This window comes from Aythya ferina, assembly GCF_964211825.1.
Source record: "Aythya ferina genome assembly, chromosome: 3".
NCBI classification, from domain to species: domain Eukaryota; kingdom Metazoa; phylum Chordata; class Aves; order Anseriformes; family Anatidae; genus Aythya; species Aythya ferina.
Window position 1 is genome coordinate 69,449,254 of NC_140298.1, and position 26,127 is coordinate 69,475,380.

At 35.4% G+C, this 26,127-nt stretch overlaps 1 protein-coding gene across 3 annotated transcripts in view; it reads right to left on the minus strand.

Annotated features, from left to right (window-relative positions):
- Positions 1–26,127, minus strand: part of HACE1 (HECT domain and ankyrin repeat containing E3 ubiquitin protein ligase 1) — a 49,049-nt gene that overhangs the window by 18,744 nt on the left and 4,178 nt on the right. The window contains exons 3-14 of one of the 3 annotated variants that reach the window (XM_084514210.1): positions 25,882–25,971; positions 24,152–24,256; positions 21,424–21,499; positions 21,022–21,153; positions 19,913–19,995; positions 17,063–17,159; positions 14,477–14,578; positions 11,473–11,579; positions 7,375–7,525; positions 3,763–4,100; positions 674–742; positions 148–235 (exon numbers count right to left, since the gene is read on the minus strand). In XM_084514210.1, the coding sequence (XP_084370336.1) occupies positions 148–235; positions 674–742; positions 3,763–4,100; positions 7,375–7,525; positions 11,473–11,579; positions 14,477–14,578; positions 17,063–17,159; positions 19,913–19,995; positions 21,022–21,153; positions 21,424–21,499; positions 24,152–24,256; positions 25,882–25,971 (1,438 nt within the window). Of the gene's footprint in view, positions 1–147; positions 236–673; positions 743–3,762; positions 4,101–7,278; positions 7,526–11,472; positions 11,580–14,476; positions 14,579–17,062; positions 17,160–19,912; positions 19,996–21,021; positions 21,154–21,423; positions 21,500–24,151; positions 24,257–25,813; positions 25,972–26,127 lie in introns of those variants that run through there. The other 2 variants (XM_084514209.1, XM_084514211.1) reach the window with 2 other exon arrangements.

Genomic DNA, 26,127 nt, shown 5'->3' on the forward strand with positions numbered 1-26,127 from the left:
TGATCTTTCAGCATCCCAGATTCAGAAGCACTGGAGGCCAGATTTTGTTCTTCCATCCCCCCCAAGTGGATGTATTTACTTGTTTTTAAACCAAATTACTCTCTTTATATTCACAGAAATTTTAACTAAATATCTATTGACATTTACCTGAGCCTTTATGATGTGCATAAATCTGGACATTAGTTCAGGACACTCGAGAAGGAAATGGAAGTGATCAAAAATTATTTTGGGATTTCTGAAAGAAAAATAGTTGAGGTTAGAAGCCTATTAGTCAGAGATCTAATAATAATGCTTCATGATACATTAAGTCTACATAAAGAGCCAATGCAACTAGTCCTATAGAACAGTTCCAACAGACTATCTTGTACTGTTTTCTTGTTTCCAAATGACTTGTACTACCTCATCCTCTGTACACGGAGGATACAAGCAGCTCTCCAAATAGAAGACATGGTTATAAACTGGGTAGGTCCCTGAGAAACTGAGAACAGCCAAGCGTGCTAAGATGGTGACTTCTCTAAGAAGTCATAAAATACATGAGGAAGAATCAAAGTTTTTATCTGCCTCGAAATAGAAGACTTTATTTGGAACAAAGAAAAAGAAATAATTTGATTATGAAGTTTGAAATACTTTGGACACACACAAAAAAAGAAACTCTCCATTCCTTGAAACTTACCGGTTAACAAAACACTTAAGGACATCATCATGCTTACAAACAAATTCTATAAAGCGAGGCGATGTCATCCTGTTCAAAGAAAATCATAAGATACTTCTGTTTAGAGAAATTGAGAAGAATTTGAATTACATACAGTGTTGCATTCTCCTTTTTAATAAAATGCTATGCAAATAAAAACTGATGGTTTTAACTAGTCAATCATTAAATTAAATACTCGGCAGCATTAAGATTTCATAAACCAATGGAAAAGGCAAAAATGCCAATGATCAAGACAATCAAGCAACCTGCCAAATACAAAGTTCAAAGTAATGGAGATGCACAGCTTTGCATTGAATCATTCCAGCTTTCAGTACAACAAGGGAAATGTTGTATTGAAACATATATGGAAGGACTAATATTATATGCACAATACACATTATACATTGTTCTATATTCTTGTTCATTGGGTAAAACTCCCACCACACACCTTGTAATTATAGTAAATGAGGAAAAGAGCGAGGAAGAAATAAAATTACAGTGAACTCATTAATAATGAGGGGCAAGGTGGAGTTTAATGGTTTCTTAAGGGAATAAAACTGCTTGCCATGTAAGCATCTTGTACACTAGTAGAGGAGTTCATTTTCTCCTCCTATGTTTGGAGAACTTGGTTGCAAACTTTACACCATTTGTTTACATCTGTGTTCTGTGCTTTTCAGAAAGAAATACTTAATTAGGTCCTTTAGTGTGTGCATGAGCTAACGAATACTTGCAGCCAATGCTAAAACCCTCTCATCCATCCAGTGCCTAGAAAGGTTGTGAAAAATGGCACTTTAAAAAGTACAAGATAGCAACCCTAGAAAACCTCTGAAAAATTACTAGAGCTCTGCAAGTTATTAAAAAAAATTGACTACTAAACCAAGAAGTCTGAAAATAACTGTTCCACACATCAATTAAGATAAAACGAGCAGCTCTTTTGTATTAAAAAAAAAAAAAAAGAGCTATTTTCCTTTTCTCCCTTATCCTGTTTTGAAAAAACAAAACTCAGCACAACTCTCCCCTAACTCCAAAAAAAAACAAACAACAAACAAGTAAAGAAAATCTTCCAGGCAGAGACAGAGTATGAACATTTTACAGACACCACTTCTGGTGTGAGAGATGGTCTGAAAGTATTGAACAACTAAGAGAGGGGTCTTCCCTGAAAGGAGATGAACTCTCTTTACAGCCTGTATGGCGATTGATGGTTAAGATGCAATTTACAAAGAGGAAAAACTTTGTATGCATTCTTAGGGTTTGATGCTGAAAACATTACTTTTCAGTATACTGACAAAGAATGCCTAGATTCAATAGCACCAGCAAAGCAATCATAACAAGAAAATAACCTTAATGTTTCTAATGCTTTCAAAGCCCAAGTGCTAACCCTCTATTTACATTCAGTAACTCGTCAGCCAGCTAATTTTCCATTTAAGCATGAAATGTCTTCTTTATTTTATGAATATTAAGAACAATGGAAAACTATGGGCTCTGTTTATTCTCCTAGATTAAAACAAGACGCTCAAACTTAACAATAGAGCCATTTTCTACCTGAAAAAGTCATTTGTTGGAATTTCAAAAGTTATTTGAAGATGACAGCAGGAACGACTTGCAGTGTTGTGCCATTTAGTCCTATTACTATGAAAACTTCAGTAAAGCAGAATAATTCTCACACTTCTATGCTTCCCTACAAAGTTCTGAAAAACCCTAAAGAAACTCAGAATTTTGGTGTGCTCTACCTTACTTTCCTGCATCCCAAGGAGTCATCCCAGTTATCAATCAGTCACTGAAACAGTTCTTACTCTCCTGGCTTCTACGAATAACAACTCTCAATTAAGCCTACATAGCATTCATGTGTTTTTTTTCTCTAATCTGAGTGTAAAGCACACAGAGGGACAGAACTAGTGGGCAAAGCCCTTTAGCAAGTCAGCAAGGTACAGGAAGACAGCCTCAAATTTAATCTTGGTATAAACAGATAAATCAAGGGGAAAAATGTATTTATTCACTTCCATAAACGTTTCTGCTTTTCATTTGGCTGTCATAAATAAGCCTTTATTGTCATTTTATCTTAGTACAGTTTGATAGAGATGTCAACAGAAATAGATTACAAGCAGTTTCTTATTTAAGGTGGAGTAAAATTAGAAGTCAACGCACTGAGCTGTTCCTTAAATGTGCAATTTCCAGAGCATCTTCCAGAATGCCCACGGAAGGGCATACACCAGACAGACAGCACTGGCTGATTTGAAAACTTTTATTTCACTACATGTGGCAGAGAAAGTAAAATCCTTTTAGCAGCAGGCAATAACCAAGAGTTGTCATGTTGCAGGTACCTCACTTCAAGATTCCTCAGGTAGCTGATCACACCTCCACACCTTCCTACTCCTCCACTCAAGAGGGTCAAAGGATGTTTTCATTCACTTGACAAATATAATCCCTAACTAACCTGGACAGACTAAGACCTCAGCTACAGTAGACACTACTTTTTTTTTTTTTTCCTTTTAAACCAAGACACTGATGGTATCAAACTTACATAAGCTGTGATGTTTGCTCCACACAATATAACATTTGCCAACGTGTTGCAGAATTCCAAGCCAGTGTTAGAGATGAAGGGCTGCTTATTATAAACTTCTGCAATACAGGCAAATGAGTTCTGTCTCAGCTGTCATTTTCATATACAATGATAATCTGCATGTTTTCTGAGCTCAATGATAGCTGTTGTTGGATAATCACATTAAACTTAGGGATATTTTCATTTTAATAACCAATAGCGGAAACAGCTCAGTTTCAGGTGACCAAAATTACATTTCCTGCATGTATCCCACATGGTTAAAAAGAGCTATTAGACATTCAATATGTATCCTGCTCCAATGCTGTTACTTTCATAGGTAGCAGCAATATGCAAAATTTGCTGTGCTGTTCGGTGCCATTAAAGCAGAGAAAAAAATAGACCTAGTGAATGCATTAGGAAGTTCATCCTTGAGTGCCATTAATATCATCTGGTCAGCACAAACGTTCTTCCAAGAAAGTACATCTGATTCTAAAATTGTAATAGTTTAGTTAACAAACAAGATCTTCCTTACCCCTGAGGCATCTGACAGGAGCAGCACATATAAAATGCTTGAATGACAGCACTTAGCCTGTTTGCTGTCATGGAGATAACATCCTGGCAATCAGCACAAGCTTCCTGCTTCCCGGCAACTTCATATGTTTTCGAGTCCCCTGTGTCAGTGGATAGCTCTTTTGTGCTCTCAGTTCCTGCAGTGGCAAAGGAAGGAGTAGGAGTAGCATCCTGGTGATCTGGTCCTTTTTGCTTCAGCAAAATAGAAGTAATGTTGGCAGAGTCCCTTTTGTTTTTCATCAGCTCTGTGGCTATAAGAACTAGCCATTCATCCAAAGAGTGCCAGAGCAGTTCCAGTGGCTGCAATAAATACATGCAAAAAAAAAAGACAAAAAGGAGCATGTTCACATTTGTTAAGACGATTATGATGTCATTAATATTAAGGCAAATAAATTTCATGCACATTTAAAAGCTTTAAATGATATTTCAGAAGTCAAGTTAGAGATAAGACTCAAATATTCATTAAAAAATCTTCTTGTAGCCACAGAGCACAGAGAATTTCATATATACTGAAAACAAGGTAGAGATGTAGTAAAGGTAAAATAATTTAGGAAGAGTGAAACACTGAACTGCTTAACACAGTTTGGTCTCACTGCTGTTACACAGCACAGTACTGCCAGACAGTTGCATTCAAGCAGAGACAGTAATATACACATCTAGTTTTAAGAATAAGAGCTTATCAGGTTTTTTTTGTTGTTTTGTTTTGTTTTTTTTTAAGGTCCTGGTCAAAGAAGTTCACCCCACAAGGTGGATGGATGGAGCAAACCCTAGACAAAGCCACTGAGATTCAGATTCATGCACATGTTCACTAAGTTGTGCTTTATGTGTAGAATAAGATCATACAGCTCTTTTTGATAGCATCCCAGATATCTCAGGTTGGGGGGTCACTAATACCTAGCTTCATGAAATAAAAAGAATTATTAATAGAATCTCAGAGCCATTTTTAAAGTTATGCCTTTCATTTGAACAAAGTCACTCCTTACTCACTAGCACCATCTTATAACCAATATAAATGAAACCTAGCCCAACTGCATTGTTACACATCTGCTCTCAGGTGCAGACCTACTACAGACTGCAAGACCTGCGGCTTTCTTATAAGCATTTCAAAAGCCATGAGGACTGACTGTGCTGCTCCTTAACACTGCTTAAGGGGACATTTCACAAGCATACATTTTGAGTACAGGGAGACTTCTAACTGTAGTCTTCAACAGCATTTCAGAAGCAAAAGTGAACATTAACACAATCCCTTTTTTATATATTACTGCTGCATCAACATTTTACATCAATGAAAGAATTTAAGGACTTATCAGGTATTGGAAAAAATATCTTCTAAACCTGCCTTTAAAAGTAGGAGCTATTTGCAGCATAGAGAAATTTAAGTATACAGTATTTGGAGAATTATCAGTATACCTAATAACCAACCATATGTTTTCAGTACACAATAAACGACTTCCCATAAAAGCTGTGTTGAAATTTACTGTTAAATGCTTCCACTGGAAATTTACTGTTAAATGCTTCCATTAAATGGAATGCTTCTATTTTCTCCAATAAGAAATTTGAGGAAAGAAAGACAGCCTGATCTCCAAGACTAGTAGGTTTTGCTCTAAATATATCGGACTACCTTCTGCTTGTACTCCTAGTGACCTCCTGTTAATCTAGGTGATGATTTGAATAACTCCAGCATAGGTACCATTTTCTACATAAACATCTGCCATACAAGATCAAGTTGGCTTCTGTCTTAGACCTATCTGGCATATATGCCACAAGACACAACACAGAAGAATTTCCCTTATTTTCCAAGGGAAAATAAGATTCACTGAATATATGGAAGAATGAAGATACAGCTGTTCTTAATGTATGACAACTAGGTAGAGAAACTAGGTAGTTTTCTACTAGAATATCCCACCTCTCCAAAATGTATTTTCTTCTCCCAATCTTGTCAGATACTGTTTTGCTGCTGATATCCCAGCTTTTACTGCTGATTTTCCTACAGACTTAGTATGCATTTCAGAACTTGCAATTCATTTTTTTTTTCAAAGCTAGTTTTTCACTGATTCTGATCGCAAACTCATTCAGCAGTTTAGTCAAGAAAAAAAAGCCAGTAACGCCTGACTAATGTTTCGCTGTGTATCTCACTTTGGAAAGTACTGACAGAAAACTTTACATGAGACATGAACCAGCAGTCTGAAAGACTTGTTTTCTCCCAGTAAAAACTATCAAAACTGAGATTGTCTAGGACATACATCCCACAACTGAATCCTAAGATTAACAATAAATTCCAATTTAAAACTACTTCCCTTTACAATTTGCAATACAGATCTTAAGTTCAAATCTTTAAGTTCTGCACTGACTTTTGTTTAAATACAGATTTAACTTCTGGTCTGGGTCAGCAACCTCTATGGTTTCTCTACCAGACTGTGCTTAAGAAGTATCTCTATTCCACTGACCTGCATGTCGCACATGCAAATACTAGCACCAATGAAGGCATACAACAACCAGGTCTTACAGTACCATTGTAATATTTACCAACATAATAATCCAGAGATACAGTGGGGAGTTTTCCCTTCTCCCAAAAGGAAAAGGGAATCACCAGTACCACATTTTCTTCCTTCTTTCCAAGGGAAGAAGTTTAAACAAAAATTGAGCTTCTTAACTAAACACAGCTGGAATTAGAGCATCATCTTTCATGAACTTATCCATACTGCTCTGTTTTAAAAATCATTAGAAATAATCTGATAAACACACCGGACCATCAAATAACTGCAGAAATTTCAAAATACCCTGTTTTCAGAACACCCTGAAAGAAATGTGAATGTTAAGGAAAATTGTTATCATGTAAACTAAGAACCACAGAATCATTAGGTTGGAAGAGACCTCCAAGATCACCTAGTCCAACCTATATGAACTATATAAGAACTGGCATCTAAATTTAAAAACAACCTTCAAAAATTAAATGTCTAAATGACTAAAGCCTAAGGCACATGTTTGAAAGCAGCTAAAAAACAAGAATCTTGTGAGGGTAATAGTAAGCTGGCACATTTTAAAGCATATAGTAATAAAATCAAGAATAACTTGGGGAAAAAAATCATCATCAGTAAGAAAAACAAAGAGATTAAGAATTCAATTATTTCAGTCTATTTTCCGAAGCTAGATAAAACTGAATGATAAGAACTACCAATAAATAGCGTTTTGAAGTTACAGTAATACAATATTTTATATTGCTTAATATTACCACATTCTGAGATTACTACGTTCTTAAATAAAATACTACAACTTTTAAAAATCTTACCAAAATCAGCTGAGCAACTAAACCTTTAACATCTGATAAACAATACATGAAAATTAAACAAGAAATAAAAAGAAACCATAAGATGAAACGTGCATCAACGGTTAAATGAATCCAATGGAAAATATAACAAAAGAGAAGGAAAGAGGTAGGCTTAACTTAAGAAGGGGTAGGGACATCAACCAAACTTACTTCCTGTTCATGAGATGTCTGATTAATGAATGCATGCTTTGTGAAATTCATCTCTTTAACGTCTATCTTCCTAACAACATCATATACTTTTCTGACCTTGAACACCTGACTTCTTGGAGTTTTATTTCCATTGTAGCCCATGTCATTTCCATTACTGGGAGAGGATGGGCCAATGCGAAAGACATGGCAAAATATCCTCACGATCCTTAAGAGACTCTTCATTTGAGCTTCATAATTACTTGACAAGCTGGGGGAAAAAATGGAATATTTAAGTTTCTTTTCCTAGATGAAACAACGTAGTATATTAAGGAGTAAGCAATCTAATGTTAGGGTCTGATCACATGCTGAAAAAAACCCTGTTCTTTAAACCCCATTAAATTTGCACTTTTACGTCCTGAACCAGCCCCCAAAATCAAATACAAGCACTATAATTTTATGAACATGTACTCAAAATTTTAACTCAAAGTTAAATAAGACCAGCAAATTCCAGATCTTGCAAAGTATTTTATTAGTTTTAATGCATATGTACACTGCTTATGAGCCACTATTAAGAAATTCAGCTTACTACAGTAAGGATCTCGATACATGAAACAAATTGGGATATCCAGCTGAAATCATTTTTCAATTCAGAAAAGACCGCATGCAATGATAAATTGTACTGATTAATCAGATACGCTGCTACAGCCCATCCTGATCTAACGACTGTCCTAAACACTCATTAACTACCTTAATCAGATAAGGGGTCAGGATGATAAAGATGTTGTTGCTTTACTCAAGGAAAAACAAATGACCTAGAAGATATTATTTAAGAGTATCTTTTATTTCTAATTTAATAAATATATTAGAAGTTTTATGCCTTATTAACTGAACTGGCCAAGAATGAAATCTCTAAGAATTCCTTTACCACAAATACAGTAAAGAATCTGAGATATTCATGAGTTGATGCACAGGCAAAACATTCTCAAATTTATCTTAGTTTTCTTTCTTTAAATCCCAAAAGGTAACAATTCTTCAATCCTAAACACATAATAAAATCTGTAAGAAATTAAAACTACTTCTACTCAACTCTGCGCAGTTCTGAGAGCAGCTCTGAGGCAAAGGACTTGGGGGTGTTCGATGATGAAAAACTCGACATGAGCCAGCAAAGGGCACTTGGAGCCCATAAAGCATGCTATGTCCTGGACTGCATCAAAAGCTTTGGGCAACCTGCTCTGGTGGAAGGTGTCCCTGCCCATGGCAGAGGGGTTGGAACTAGATGGTCTTTCAGGTCGTTTCCAACACAAACTATTCTGTGATTCTATTATACACATACATGATATTCATAAGGGTGTATATATTCAATTCTATCCTTAAAGTACTCACAATTTAAATGCACTCTTTCTAACTATAATACCACTACAAACCAGAAGACAGACACCTCAGAGGATGCTTTACAACTCTGATGCAATTACTAACGTGGTAATTCACAAATGTGAAATACAACTGGTTTTAATCTACCTAAAGTCAATCAACTATTTATACTTCTGAATAAAGCTCTTCCCTCAGTGCTCTACAGGCACATTTACAGAAGCAACTCAGACCTCAAAAAAAAAAAAAAAAGAAAACACGAACACCTAATGTAGTGCCTTTAAGTTTAGATGGCATTAGAGATTTTTAACATTAGATTAGTTATGCATAGTGTTGCTGGACAGTCCCTAGGACAACTGTAACGTCACAGTACCTTTACCATGACTTCGCTCTCCCTATGGCATGGGATAAAAAAAAAGACTTGCTTACAGCACCCCATTTTAAATGACTGCCAAAGAGGTATTAAAATTAAAAAAAAAAAAAATAGACCCTCACAGCTGCTAATATTTGTATATTCATTACCAAACTAACATACAAAATACAACATTCTTGTCATGATTTAGACTTAAACCAGAAAAGCTTTCAATAAATCTGGATGAGAAAGAAATACAAAGAGTAAAAATGGCAAGAATAGGAAAGTTTAATTTTTAATTAGGTAACGTAAATTCTGAGTGGGCCTTAATTACATTACCAGAAGCTATGCTCACAACTTCAAATTAATGTTTGGAAAAATCTTTGCTTACAGTCCAAAAGAATCTATAAATACAGGAAATTAACTCAAGAAACTAAGTATTGGAAAAAAAATAAACATTTGAATTCAGGTTTATCATCAGCAACAGTGTTTTCTTGGTGTAAACTTCCCTGTTCTCTGGGAAGACGACTCATAAATAGAAAAAAATCCCTGTTAGTTTACTGAAGTGTTTACTAGCATATTAGCACATTTCACTAAGCCCAGCCTTCACCAGCAAGACCAAATCATGTCACATTACAATTATTTCTTGGAAAGAGGAAACAGGCAGTGTAGGTAAAGCTAACTTAACAGGCTCACTGCTGGTGTTCAAGGCAGAAGTCCTCTGACAGAAGCTTATCACTCCAGGCTTCCTGCTAGAAGCATTACAGAAATTTACTATAGACACTTCCAAACTAAACAACGAACAGATCCAACAGCAGTGGTCTGATGGTTAACGCCCAAGAAACTAACACTTCCATGCTCCTACCTCAGCCATACAAGAGTCAGAAGTTTAAATGTAGGGAATGCATTTTACATACTATTTGCTGGACGGGAAAGAGAGGAAAGAGGCCCATGCTCAGATGTGCATATGCACCAAGTACTATCTTCATCCTCATTCTGATGATGATCTTTAAGGTCCCTCCCAACCTGAGCCATTCTATGATTTTATGTCAATGCTATGAACAACTGAGAAGTACCTAGCTGGAGCAGAGACTGAACCCTCTGACACACAACAGAATTAGAACAACCAGAGGTGCAGTTTTCAAAACCACATCTTTTAACAGAAAAACAAAGTAATTCCATATCCCTTGTGACAATGTACCAAACAGAAATGGGCCAGTAAGAGCCCTCAGAACACCCTAAGTACAGGCATCTCCAATCCAGTGCCCATCCAATGCAATGCAAAGCTTCTAATTTGTCTTCTGTCTGAGCTAGACAATCCACACTCAGGAAGTACAGATCACATTCAGAAACTGTACAGGTTGTTTCTACAGTCTGACTCTACAGCCATACTGAGAGAACGTTGCTCAATATAAAGAAGCAATGACAGTAATAAATTAAACAGAAACTCAAAATAATCAGTTTATTTATCTTTGAAGATACTAAAATAGAAACAAACATTGCCTCATGATTTAATCCAGCTGTTATGACTTCTGCTAACATCCACATACAAAGCAAGTCTGAAACCCTTTCCTGCAGAATGGTTTTGCACTTTATCATAGTTTACGTATTGGAGATCTATTGGCTCTAATGAAATCTGGAGACAAAAGGAATGTGTTACAGTAAGTTAAGTTGATTACACCCCGAGGCCCAACAACAGCTAAAGTTCTCTTTGTTATCTTTGCAGCAACAAAATGGGATTCACGTTTTCATGCTCTTGAGCTCTTTCAGAAAGTAATTCCTTGGCTTCTAGTAAAGCATAAAGGTTAGAGTCAGTTCTGCTGGCTATTGAAACCGGTAAAATGTGACCGGAGTTCCAACACATTACAGATGATGTGTTTTGCACAAACTCCCTCAAGCAGATACCGTAAGAATTAGGAAAGCATACTAGGAAAATAATCTTTCATTTTTTATGTGCTTTTCCAAGTAACTGGTGATTGCACTGCTGAGACAGCACAGCTAGACACAATTTTTGGTCTAGTGCAATACAAATGCTCCTACACATATATCAGTAACCACAGAAGACAATTAGAGACAGCAAACATGATATAATATAAATGTCTGGAAAAAAATAAATCCTTCTCAGACACATTAGGAAAGCATGGAGAATGTAAAGATGTGGAAGAAGAAAGGAGGGGAGCTGGGAAGTAATGACTGACAGATGGCTAAAAAGCTTCCCTTCCGAGAGCTGACATACCCATGTCAAACTAATCAAAAACACTTCTCTGCAACTCAATCTTCTAGGTGCTAGCAGCTATATAAGGAGGACACCAATTTTCTCTCCTGAAATCCTTGTGAAGACAGTGATCTAATCGGAACCTGTCATACAGAATCAGATTTGAGATCCATCTATTCCAGCATGTGCTCAACATCAGATGGTTTAGATTATTAAAATTATTAAGTGGCACTAACTACCTGGAAGCTTATCAATCAATTTATGATCCTCTCACACTTACCTAAGCAATTTATGACCATTTGTTGTAGCAACTTCAGCAAGACTTGTCAGGATTTTAAGATACTGGCTCTCGCTCTGCTGAGACAAATGTTCCAGAACTTGGCGCAACTGGGTTATTAAAAAAAAAACACAACACAGTCATGGAGTGTCAGACCAAAATTTAATTTAGTTTATCATCATGCAAGCTAGCTGCAATTTCTGTAAGTGATAACGTATGTGCCTCTGCGCTGCCCAATGTCTAATCTAACAGCAGTTAAAGTTTCATTACAAATTACAAAGCTTACTGAAAATTTATATATTCTATTTATGCACTACAGGAAATATAATATTATGAGTGCTATGAATGCAGATTGCTTAACCAGGTATTAATTCTTAAGAACAACTTATTTTCATCTGAAAAACAAAGAGGATGCAATTGCAACTTCTGAAAGCTAATTCGTAATTTACCTCTCTCTTCAGTTCATTTCATTGTTTATGAAAGTGTAGATGAAACCTGGATCCTAGAGTTTGCTCTCACTGCTATATTTCTGCTCAAGACACCGAACATCCTCCTTTGAGGAAGAAGTCATAACCTGTGAATCAATACTCATTTACCCTCTCTGCAAAATTGCCCTTTTTTCTTGCTAGTACCATCATCACCTGGCTCACAAAGCCTAGGTGTTACAAATACTGTCCTGTCTTCAACTCCTTTGTAATATGCTTTTCTCTCTCCTGCCTATTTTTTGGCAGATGAATTAACTCTTCAGTGACACTGTTCATCATGCTTTCCTACTGTCTCGTCATCTGCTTCCCTTTTGTCACTCTCACTTTCAGGAAGTTCAGCAATCCTTCCCAGAATTGTAGAAGGGTAAAACAAAAAAGAACCTCATATAGAGGTGATCTAACCCAACATTCTGCCCCAAGACAGGAGCTACTAATTACATCTGTGATCCAATATAGTTTGTCCAATTTGCCTGGTTGCTTTTTAAACTCCTTTAAGTTTGGAGTCCCTACAGCTTCAGCGAGCTTTCTTGTGCAACTTCTCTATTGTTAACTATGTGAAAGTTTTTGTCAGGGCTAAGTTGCATCACTAGCTACAAGTGTCTAAGGCAAAACATCTGTACTGTTTTCTGTAAAAAAAAAAATAAAAATATTGAGTAGTCTTTGACATATTTTAGATGGTCAGTAAGCTTCTTCCTATCCCAAATTTCTTTAAGCTAGGTAACTGCAATTCTTCCAATCTTATGACAGCATGCTTTCCTTGTGTTTACTATAATGCAAGGAATGCATGCTATGAAAAGACTGGAAGAATTACAGTCTTTGGAAGGCATACAGTCTTTGGAAAGGATTGGAAGAATGATATCTTTCTCTGAACATCATCTCCAAAGGTGGATGCAACTTTTCAACTAAGATAGCCAATGAGAACTACTGCAGAAGGATTGATTGGAGTGTCTTACAGGCACTTGTAACCTGCAATGAACTTCAGATCCTTTTCTACAGAGCTGATCCACAGGCAGCAGCTTCCTGCATTTCTGCTTGGACTCTGTTCCAATCTAAGCACAGTAGCATTGTACTTGTCCCTAGTGAAATCCATCCTTTCTCCCTGCAGCCTGTCAATAGTTTTTCCAGTTCACTGACATTAAAAATGACAGTCCTGACTTCTAATATACATCCAGTCTCTTCATGTCACCACTTTTAGATCGTATGAACTAGTCATTATCCAAGTCTCTAGACAGAACAGCTCAGACTTGGCCACAGAAAACCATACTTAAAATATGCTTTCATTTTTTACAGTAAGGTATAATTGTTCCACGAGTTTCTGAATATATTTTGCATGCACTTTCTTTCAGAACTGACTTTTGCACACAGACACCATTATTCAGACAAAACATCCATTCTCCTTCCTGATTGTCTTTACTTCTGCAATATATGAGTGTGCTGTGTCATTTACCTTTCTGCAGTCGTTTTTGTTCCATAGGTGTAATCCTTTAACCTCCTCCTCTATTTGAAATCATCTACACCATCTACCCACGTTTCTAATATATGCTTTGAGAATTTCATCTCTGAATCATTTTACTCAATCCTAAGAAATTTAAACAGTTTCTATATAGACTTATAGGTCCTCAATCTTGTATTGGAAGTAATGGGATTACTGAGAACAATAAGAACTTCAAAAATCTAGCAAGCCAAGTTCAGTAAAGCAGCAGCCAATACCTTACTAAATATTTCTTTTTTTTTTTTTTAAGCTTACAGTCTGTAAGATTGTTTGCAGCTATTTTCAAGCAAACAGTATATTAAAAAAGCTAGCTAGATTAGAATTGAAAAAGTCATCTCATGCTTCCTTCCCACTATATAATCAAGAAAAAAAGTTTGCTTGCTTTTTCCTTGCTTTAGATTGCACTACCCCACAGCAATAATAAAAGAAACAAGGTATAGAAAAAACACTGAAAAAGGAACAGCTTAGAAATAATTTCATCTATACCAATAGGAACCAAATGAAATTGTGGCTGCAGCCTTTTTACACTAATTGTATGTGGCAACTTCATATGAGTGAGCACTCACATTCTTAATGTCCAGTTAATCCTAGACTATTCAAGCCTTGAGACATATCCTAGAACAGGTATGCGTCGGTAACTATTAAAGTAAAACAGGCATCATCACACAAAGAAATTGCACGTATGAAATGCTCTACCAGCACCACTCTAACGAAGCTTGCAACAATTGTTTGGGTTTTTTTGTTTTGTTTTGTTTTAAATTTCTCACACTCTCTAGACTACTTTTCCAAATGCACGAAGTGAGGAGACTAAATTAAGATGGACTCTACATTTAAACCCTTTTTTTTTTTGTTGAAAACTACGTGAACACAGTAAATCCTCCATAGGGTGGGAAAAAATTACGCAGCAGTCAATTACTTTATCAGTAGTCAACTGCTGATAGTTTTTTATAATCCGAATGCTCCTATTAAGCAATAATATCTCCACAACACAGACAGTTTGGTAGCTATACAACACCTAATACTGTATTACCATGTTTTCCCGCAGATCTTCATTCTGCGTCATTTGAATTATTGTCTGGAAAAGTCGAGGATGGTACTGGATTAAGACTTCACAGGTCTCTCCATACCCACCCTAAAAAGTGATTGATCAAAAAACATTTTTAATTAAAAAAGAAATATTAAAATTGGGGTTTATACTATTATAGGCATTAAAACCTATTGAGGATTACAAACATTTAAAGAAAAACAATGCAGAAATCCAGTCCTAAAATAAACTGAAAGTCAATACTGTATCAACATTAGACATCACAAAGAGTTTGTGAGAAGACAGAATCAAATTCTGTCAGTACGTCTACTCAAACATACCTACACCCTTCCTTATGTTTTTGGAACACTTTCCTACCTGAAAAAACTAAGTTAGCATACACTTGAACAACAGTTCCCCAGCAACTTACCAGAGTACTTAAACACAATACAACATTTAGCTTCTCATTCTACTAGTGATGGATGACACCAGCCCACCGAATTACATCCAGAAACCAACCCTTCAAAACAAGTTTTTCCCCAGAGGTTTCATAAGATACAAATCTGATTTGTTAAAGGAAAAAGAGGATAAATACATGAAAAGGTTATTTAACTTCAAAATTAATACATAAGTTTGATTCCACATGTGCCCTAAATCAACAGCTCAAATTAACTTAAACGAAAACCTTTTGAAAAACACATCCTTTGGGAAGAACAGAACTTGAAATTGTGGTTTCTCTGTATCAAATTTTACTTAACACAGCTGCATTTTTAAGCCAGAACATAGCAGCTGAAAACACATCAAATTTTACACTGAAAAGATGCAATTTATTAAATGCTATAACTCCAGAGGATCCTTCTCTTTGCATGACAGTCTATAACTCCCTTCAGTGATAACAGATTCATTAAATTGCTCCTGTTGCCAAGAACTTAAATATTAAAATTGAAACTATCCATAATCCTCAAGAATTAATGAATTTCAGCTCTTCAAATGAAAAGTTATACCATATTGGCAAGAAATATATCAATCTATAATCTCAATCTTCCACAAGCACACATCTACTCTGAAAAGCAAACCCATAAACAAATAATAAGATCATTGATATAAAAGAAAACATTTTCTCCCTTTTTACTCAGTATCACAAGCTTGTCTTCACAAGATGATCTCGAACACGCTATAAAAATCATCACTACAAAACAGCAAACACCAGGTGTCACTACTCACAGCTTAAAAAAAGAAAAACAGAATCTTGATGTATGAAGTGGTTCCCATCTCTCTAGTTCCCTAGGGATCATAAAACTAAATACTAAAGAAGATATTTGAAACTCTGATCACAAAAAAAATTAAGAATAGTACCATTAAGTACATACTGTTATACTTTCTTACAGGTCTGTCACTGCAGGAAGCCTCGAAATTGAGCAGACTTCATGTGGTTTTATGGTAATGGTAAGTCATTACGGCATAATGAAGCAAAAAAAAACTAACTCTGAGCTTTATAGCAGAGACAGTAGTGAGACAATGTAGTGACCTGGTACTTCTGAACAGTTCTCAGACAAATAAATATACCTCATTTATTTTTGATGACTTACATTGCTTTTAAAGCTTTGGGTTACAGAAGGCAAGAGCGAGGGATCTCCTCAAACAAACCTCACAATTTTCTAGAGATCTCCTCTTTAGAAAATGATCACTTTAAGCGCAATTGGATCTACTGCCCAGTTGTTCTTACACAATACAGGATAATTAAGACTTGAAATAAATTCAAAACTGTTACTTCAACAAAGGTGCATTATCTTTATTTGTCATTAAGTGTAGTGATTTTTTTTTAATTTTCCAGTTTATAGTTTCTAGTCTTCTGATACTAGCAAAGGGTTCAAAATCTTCCTTTCCTTCCTTACATACCATTTACATAGTAACCTCTATTTAATTCTACAGAAAACCATGTAAGTATTCACGAAAAAAAAAAAAAGACACTAGCAAGCAGTATAAACAACACTGTATCAAACCAGAAGTGTACAGCAGTGGAAAATACATCAGATTTTACAGCTTTGTTCTTTTTCATCATCCAGATATAGCATTTGGAATACCTTTGAAAATTAAGAAAGGCAGCACAGCACCATATAAGTTTTGTTTGCCTTTTTTAAATAGTGTCTCTTCGAGAGAAAAGAGAACACGTTAGTTGAGGTAATGAAACTCACTCCTTTCTGAATGTCTTTACCTCTTACTTGTTAAGATTTAAACACACAAACACCTAAACGGAGTCTAGGACCAAGGATTCCAAACTTTCTAGTAAAACAGATTTCCGCAAACTGTTTGCTTCTTGTCATCTCCAATCCTGCAAAGTTTTCAAAGATGCTAATGATATCTACTAAAGACTTTTGCACTGAGTACCAACTGGGAACCTGCAAAAACATTACTTGTAATTTAATTGAAAAAAAAAAAAAAAAAAAAAAAAAAAGATATATTTTGCAATTCTGTTTTGCCAAAGGACTACCTAAAGTCCTTCAGCCTAAAACTAAAAAGATAACACTGATCAATTGACATTGTAGTAACTGATAGAATTTCACAGGGAAAAAAAAGTATTGGTATCAATACCTGTACACAAAGATCCAGTGGAGTAACGCCATTTTTGTCTGGTAAATATTTGGCTCCTCTCATCAGAAGAATTTGTGCAGTGTCCCTTTGACCGTGGCTATCCAAAAGAAGAGAAGTGAGTTAATACAGCACTTTTGTTTTATTACAAGTGGTAAGTTCCATTTTATTGCATTTCACAAATACAATCAACATAAACTAGGAGGAAACAAATAGCTACATTGTACAAAACTAAGCAGAAACACAAGACAGAAAATAATGCTGCTCACATTCCTGCTACTACCCTTCCAGGCCAGTGCAGAAGCACAGTACAAAATTAGATATGGTCCATTTATGCAGCCAGAGTCATCCTCATCATTCAGAAGTGAATAATCTTTGCCTAGCCTCATGAATATCTATGAGCTGCACTTCCTGCACAAGAAGAATGCTTTCTCAATTCAAAACCCTGGTTTACTTCAGAGGAAGTTTTCTTAGCTAAATGAGATCTTTGCTCACTCCTACCAGATTGGGGGGAGGAGGGGAAAATGAGAAAGGCTAATTATTAATCCATTATCTGGTTGTGCTTTAATGAACAAATCTTACTAATGGTTTACTGATATTGATAAACCATGTTTTGCACAAGAGAGAACCAAGAGTGATCTATTGAACTTACTTCTTTTTCTAACCAATGTGGATGTTTAGCTTTTAAATGTGAAGAGTAATGATTTTTTCTTTTCTATTCAGAGTCTATTTCATAGTGTTACTGGTCTCTGTATATGGTATATAGACCAGTTATGTCTGCTCAAGTCAAGTATTTCATAAACAACTATCATAAACATCACTAACTACAAAAAATTAATACCAAGGACTATTTATATCCCTCAACACTTTGTGTATTACTTCCCATAACTTTTTTTTTTTTTTTTTTCCCATTTTCTTCAGGGGAAAAAAGAAGTACCAGTGATTAGATTTTAACTTAAAAACATTGGAAGTCTAGTTGACTGTTGCCTTCAACAATATTTAGTGCACATACTAACAAAATGTAATACAGAAGTATCTAATGGGCAAAAGACCAGTACAAGAGACAGCAATTAAAGCTACAGATAGAAGTTTTTCTATTAAGTTTTAGGTCATGAACTAGTTTGCTACTTGCCTCTTACAGAAATTTGTATTTATGTTTGCTGTAACGGAATACACCATGACTGGGGTAGCAGTTGAGAAAGGCAGAAGAAAAGCAAAAATTAACAGCTGATGAGGAAAGGATAAGTTTATTGGTCATTCAACAGCCCCCAGCTGAGCTCTCCTCTTCCTTATCTTTGCAGACCATGGAGCCAACAGGTTATTCTAACATACTGCTTTGCCCCAGTACTATTGCTCGAGTCAGCTACCAGATCTCACCTAGGCTAAGACTAATTGCCTTATGAAGCAATTCTTCACTGTAAGTCTCTTTAGATGCAGCCCATCCACTTAACACCTCAAAAAAGAATTAGAGTCAGACTCTGAGCACGGATACCCTTTCTCATGCCTTAACCAACCACTGCTATCACTGCTCACCCTGTTATCAGGGTCCTTTCTTCCTGGGTGGCAGCACCATCAGCTGGCACTTCTGATAGTGAGACATGTCTACTTCTACAATGCATCCCATTCACTCCACCCTTCCAGTTGCTCCTGTTGTTCATTTCTGCAAGAATATCACCACTGCACTGGTGATGTATTTCTCTCATGGAAAAGCTCCAAGCAAGGTTGCTTACTTCTTTTAAAGTGGGTGCCAATACTCATCCCTGAAGGAAATACCAAGGCGTTCAATTAACTAGCAGCTATTTATTGCCTGCTTTCCTCCTCAACTGCCAAGAGTCAGCATACTCTAACTCCAGAGACCAAGGCTCCCACAACATAACTCTTGGCAGGCCACCAGGTCCATCCGTTTCTCCTTTTGTTTATATTAACATTTAATCCTAAATGAACTAGTTAACCTATAACCAAAGCACAGGGATTACAGAACTGCAAAATATTCTAACAAATAGCAGAAATGCTCCAATTAGAACATGAAGTCATTTATCATATGCAATTAGTTTTGAAATAACACTGAACAGCAAACAAAGCAGAATCAATCAAAGCAATAATATAATTTCAATCCAACACTATAATCTTACGGTATATATGCACTTTTCATGTACACTATCATAATACACATTATCAAGTAGTCAAAATCGCCTTACAAAAATGTCCACTTCTGGAAAGTGATAAATGTAACTATCATTAGCTTAACTACTCCTAGATCTCAACCTATGGGGTCTTCCCACAAAAGAAAAAAGTATAAATTTAGATAACATCTTTAAAATGTCACTGAAGTGATCTGCCTGGCAGACTGGTGGTCTACCAACGGCCTGGGAAGATTATCGGTGCTCAGCCACCCACAAGAACTGCAAAAATTGGCCCAGTAGAAAGAGCTACTCAAATTACTACCATAAAATACACTGTTTTAAAAAGCTATTGAAAAGAGGAAAAAAAAATATTCCTCAAAGGAACCTAAGCTGGTAGTTCTAATTTTTTTATTTTTATTTTTTTTAAAAAGTTCAGTAGTCATGGATTTATCACTTGGGCTATAACATGCAGAGCTATGTGTTTATAAAGTCTGTAAGAAAGAGGTATATAAGCCTGCAGTACTGAAATAAGCATTTAGACATAGCTCCAAACTACATTCAAACACAAGGCAAGATTAATACAAGTCAGCTTTTCTGTTTCCTAATTTCTGTGCCTTCTCATCACTGTTACTGCAGGGGGGGGAAAAACAAACAAATAAACGAAAAAAAAAAAACCACACACACCACAATTTCACTTCTAGTGTAACAGTCTAATGTTACTAATACATACCTGCAAGCAAAATAGAGTGGAGTTGCCCCTGAGACATTGGGCCTGTTTATATCTGCACCGCTGTCCAGCAAACACTGCACTGTCTGTAACAGAAGAAAATACCAGCATTAGAAAGTCAGCAGTGGAGAAGTCTAATGGCTTGCAACTAGTTCGTGTCATGCATGTCTCATTACACTGAAGGATTTAATTTCCAGTAACATATACCAGCACTTCAAAACAAAACAAAAACCAAAAAATACTTTTTGAACAGAAGTAAACCTCTAGATAATGACAGACATGAACAGGCTTATCACAACCTTAAATTTAAACACACAGAAGTAAAAAGGAAGCAAGCATAATTTAAAATATGAAAATATTGAGCAAACTATCAAACAACTTTTGCTGTATTCTGTTCACATTTCTACAGATATCAACTTCTCAGAATTTGGTCTTCCAAAGTCAAGATCTGCAACAGAAAGGAGCTGAGCAGAAAAAAAAAAAAAAAAAAAGATAATTTTGCAAACTGTAAGTAGTCCCAGAGATAATAATTCAAGATCAAGACTCTACATGGCTGTAATATAGTTCAAGTACAGCATCCAGACGTCTAGTCTAAGAATACTCAGTCCTAAAGGAAGGCCAAAACTAAAATTTAGATTTCATTTATTGATCTGTGTGAATATATGTGAACTTGTTTACTTCTCATCTTAAATAGTTATCAAATTCAACTCTGTTAATTTCTTATTCAGAGTATATTAAGATAATTTCAGAGTTCAAAAGCTCAGAATAGCTATTACAATTCTGAAACATTACAAAGAACAAGAAAAAATTTGAAGTTTTTAACATTGTATAAAAACAGCAGTCAAGGCAATAATACTACTACAGAACATCTGAGCCATACACAGCAAGTCACTTAAACTAATAAACAGCAACAATCATTGCTATAAGAATAAATGAGTTATTCCCATGGATGGGTACACAGTCAATACTAAGAGAAACAATAGAATTCTTCACATTTCTAACCATCACCATACGCATGACTAGCTTGAGGTTTAAAAAAAGATACACAATAACACTGAAGCACTACCCAATTCTTTGTGCCTTTAATGAGTTAATAAAGTTTAGAAACTTACTGTCTTGTGTCCATTTTGACAAGCTACGTGAAGGGCTGTCTGTCCCATTGCATCTTCAACATCTACGTTACTGACATGCTGCACAAGATCATGAAGCAATTCTGTTCGTCCATTGACAGCCAACCAATGAATCTAAGTTCAAAATGATTATATATTTCCTTAAGCACTGATGCAAGTATTTCAAAAATAAGATTTTAAATTGGACTGCATTATTGTCAAGATATTCACAAATAGAAGCTTTGTAGGTCATACACCTAGATACTTTGTTCACCTTTTGATTCTTAAGAGAACTGGACACAGTAGCTTTAGTTAGTTACAGGTAAGATGGCAAAAGCCCAAGAAATCATAACCTTCGAATTCTGCGTTCATTTCAAGATCACCATGAGAATTAATAGTACTTACTGCAGTCAAGCCTTCATTATTACATATGTTGACATCCGCACTGTATTCCAGCAGCTTGCTCATACATTTCTTCTGGCTATAAACAAAATAAAACATTACAATTGAGCCACGCAAAATCATTTAGAGACCAAATTCTTCCTAAGGTCCGCTCACTCAATCTAATTCATCACTGTAAAAATCAAAGCAGGTAGTTTTATTTTATAAAGACTATGGTACTGAGCATCTGAAAGAGAGAAGTGATTATCAATAGCACTAGAGATTCACAAAACTGTGACACATGACACATAGGGACAAAAAAAACTGTGCAGCTGAAGGCTTTTATGGAAAGTGTAGAAGTACTCAACTACCATGCTAACAGCTTCAGTTCAGCATGAACCACACTCTCGAGACAAGACACTGGAGTCCAGCTAATGGAAATCCATGAAGTTCATCATCATCTGTACACTTCAGTGAACACATTTATAGTATACCACTAAATCATTATTTAATGAGGTGCTCATTGTAACACTATGTAAATCTTTGGCAAGTACACAAACTGCTTTAATGAAAGTAGGAGTGTTTTTCCTACTTCATGTTTTGTTGGTCTTTTACTGCTCTCTAATGTTCTAAGTGCTTAACCCTTAATAGCTTATTCTCACTCCTTTTTATTTAGTACCTCTCACAACTTTCTCATGTTTCTCTTCCACATAACTGTCTCCTGTGTCTATTTCTGCATTTCATTATGTGCCCCTTGGCCATTTCTCCTTTCTCCTACAGATATTCCTCCTGTGTACTAAACACTACACTCCCACTCACTTGCAGTACCAGCTATGATACAATTCAGTTACTCATAACTTACAGGTTCTTTAAAAAGAAAAATTAAAACTATTACCGTATGTGTGCTTCCACATACTACAGGTTGAGAATTATATTAAAAGATTTTTTTTAAAAAAAGGCGTGGTAATTTTGACAAGTTTTACTGCAAGGGAATTTCACGTGTTACCAAAAATACACTTTAAGAAATTTTCATAAAGATTGGAGGGAAAAAGCCATCACTGGCCTCAGAGATGGAACCTGGTTTACTTCCAGCACTGCAAAACTTTACTTTCAAAATAAAAATTACACAACTGGGAGACAGTTTATTCAGGCTAATGTTATTTTCTCACAAGAAATGAGAAAAGAATCTTTAATAAGGCAAAACAAGAAGTTGACATTTTTCACAAAAAGCAATTAGAGATAACAGTAAAGGCACATTCTATCAACACTAAGTGTTCTAATGGTATAAAAAAAAAAAATACTTTCCACAGTAAACAGCAAATTACCTCCCCTGAAAAACATTTTATTAAACATTGTCTCTTTTCATATGTGATCTCTTATATAATTAACCTATGCGAAACAACATCAGTAGTTGCTTCAGCTGACAAACTGCTCCAACTCAGATACTTTGCTCCTAAATTGATTTGCAGCAGTGGTATACTCTAAATATGAGCTAAGGGACTCCAGCTAGACTATGTCAAATTCAGTATACTTCTAGAAAGAGTTTACAGTTTCTGTGCTACCATTTGTCAACAGTAAGAATCTCTCAGTGACTTTTTTCCCTTAAATTATGTATGCAACTAAATTTTTGAGAAAGGCTGAATACTTATTCTTCCATCTGTTCTATTTCACCTACATTCACCAAGTCATCTGAGAAACAGCAATGTAATAAGACTATTTGTGGAAAGTCCTTGCAAGTGAAAAGCAGTATCCTATATGTGAGATAAAGGTATAGGTAACACTCCAAATCACAAATAACTTACAAAGGAAAAAAATAGACGCTGGGTGGTATAAGAGTGGTGAACTGTGCATGCCACTATAACTCCTAAGTCGCTAAATACTAAAATTATTTTTAAAAGAAACATAAATCAAGTCCTAGAACTATTTGATGCACTGAAGATAATATTGAAGATCATCTGCCACCATCATCTTCTGCAGCAAAGTTTTCCTGCACTTCTAATTCTTTTGTACTGGGCTTCATGCTTAAATTGTATTCCATTCCTTCGCCAACAATCAGGTCAACCGCTTGTCAGATACATGCACACTAACAACTTGCACATACTACCCTGATTCATAAGAAGTGTTATTTTCCTATAACACTGGAGATGTCCCACAGGAGCCCTTACAACTTGGAACAAAGGCACTACAATTACAAAAGAGCAAGTAAATCATTTTTACTCTAAAACACTTATTTTATTTTTTTTTTTAGATACCACAGTATAACTGAAGCTCATTACCAAATACAAAAAGGTGTTTGTTTAATTCACCCTGCTTAATATGGTTTGTGCAAACTTTGTATTCCTTTCCTTGCAGTAAAACTTACCTCGAAGACATTAGCTGAGCAAAAACTTGAAATCTCTGAACCCTTCAAACCCCTTACAGTATCATCTTTGAAATCTTACCTTATATAGCTAAGAGGACCATAAATGCACTCTTTATTTGACAACTGTTGTAAGGATCGTAGAGGTGTTAAGTAACTAAGAACCTGCTTAAAGGAAAACAATAAAATGCCTGCCACTGAAACTAGCACTTCTGACATTATTTCTTGAATATTAAAGTAAGGATTTTAACCTTCAAGTTCCCTGCTTGCCATACCTATTTTCAGGAGTGAAAGGCAAAGTATTTTACTGAACCACGCAAAAATATTACAGAACATGGCAGCTCAAGTGCATTATGTAGAACACCTATTTAAGTTTTAAAGATTTTTTCTTACCCATTCCTTGCTGCTAAATGGAGAGGTGTACATCCTGAAATGTCCTGATAGTTTGGATTTGCTCCTTTTTTTAATAGTAGAACAAGGCATTCAACTGATCCACAGCTAAGAACAAGATAAGAAGGATATTTACAAACCAAATTTATATCAATATAAAAAAAAGTAGTACTATATACAGATCGCAATCAGATAAAACTCACTAAATGGTTTTTACACCTTCATATTTCCAAGGTACACAAAGCTAAAGGAAAGATGCTTAAATATAGTGAGAACAGACTGATCGTAAGTTGTATAAATGAATTCATGATAGCCTTCAGTGACTTTAAAATCCAACAGTCAATCTTTAAGATTACCAGTTATTTAAAATATAAATCAAAATGTGCTTTATCCCTTCAGTGTTTTGTTTACAATTTCATCTCCTTCATCTCTTGTCTATTCACAGGACTGAACTTGCCATTAAATAATAATTCTAATATAATTTTTTCTTACACTTCAGCATCTGAAAGTTGCAACTGGACGTTTAAATATCAAAAAAAAATGTTTAAATATTAGAGAAAAATATCTAAAACTCACACAAATGCTTCTTTGCTATTCAATTTAAATCTGTAACTCTTTTTTACTTTTCATAATAGGATAGCTCCTCTGGACAATTGATGTCACCACGAATATAGATAATTTAGAATGTACATTTATTTAACTTCTGAACAAGAAGAAGAGATGAGAAGGAGGATAAAAGCATAATATTTTTGTATTTGTCCTGACCAGTTTATCTACTGTTACCGGTCTCCTCAATGCCAGAACCACTAAACACCAACACAAAAAAACTGTAGCCTAACTGTACAGTAAGTTGCAAAAACGGCATCTTGATGACCTCCCAATGATCCAATAAACAGGCAAGATATAGGAGAATCCACAAACAGCATAACATAATTTGCTGGGTTTTGTAATCAACAGACCTAACATTTCAAAGAAACTTTTAAGACACATACAAAGATTTGCTTGCATTTTTTAAGCACTTCTTTAAGTAAATTTTACAAAAGAAGCATGTCATTCGGAGATGTAAAGCTTGGGAAAAATATTTCTTAAACAGCCTGCTTAGAAACACAGAATTTCTAACTTTATTGTGCCCAAATACCTTCTACTTATATGCAATATCACTACTTTTTTTTTTTTTTTTAACATTTAAAGCAGGACCCAAATGCAATGCATTTTTTCATTGAAGTTTAGTTTTTGCAATGGCCTTTCAGTAAACTGGTTCATTTCTGTTAAGGATGTTAATTCAATTGTTTCTTGGCAATGAATATTTATCACATAGAATAGCAACATAAATAATAAATCCAGGTCACACATCTGAAACTTGCATTCAAGTCCTTTAACTGAGATAAATATTATTTAAAAATACATTAGAAGAGAACGACCAAGTTATCTCCCCTTCTGTTACAGTCCATGAAGAAATTTGGAACAGCTGCTTCCCAAGTGAGAAAGGAAAAAAGTATCCACCGAGGTGCTAGAAATCACTAGAATTTGGAAAGCCATTTGATATCATGTGTAAAACTTGTCCTCTCAACGGACAGACATTTTTCTTGGTAAAAAGAACAAAAAAAAAATCAAAAGTAGTGCAAAAACAAATGTTAACTGATACTACAGAGTTTTCCAGCTTACATTGGTGCCTTAGATTTGTGGTATTACTTTCATTGTAAACTTCTGGTCTGGACTCTAATAAGTCTTACTTTGCTGCAATATGAAGCAAACTTCTCTTCACACGTCCAAATGCATAATTCACATCAAATTTTGAATTTGATAGTAGCTCCGAGACAGACCTTCAAAAAGAGATATAAAATGTTAATAAAAAATAGTTCACAGAATCCAAAGTATTTACTGCAACTTGTACGCGAGTACTCTATTTCTTACTTGATCACAATTTGTTTCTCCTTTGACTGATTTCTGAAGAAAAGTTCCAAAAGCTTGTAAGCATC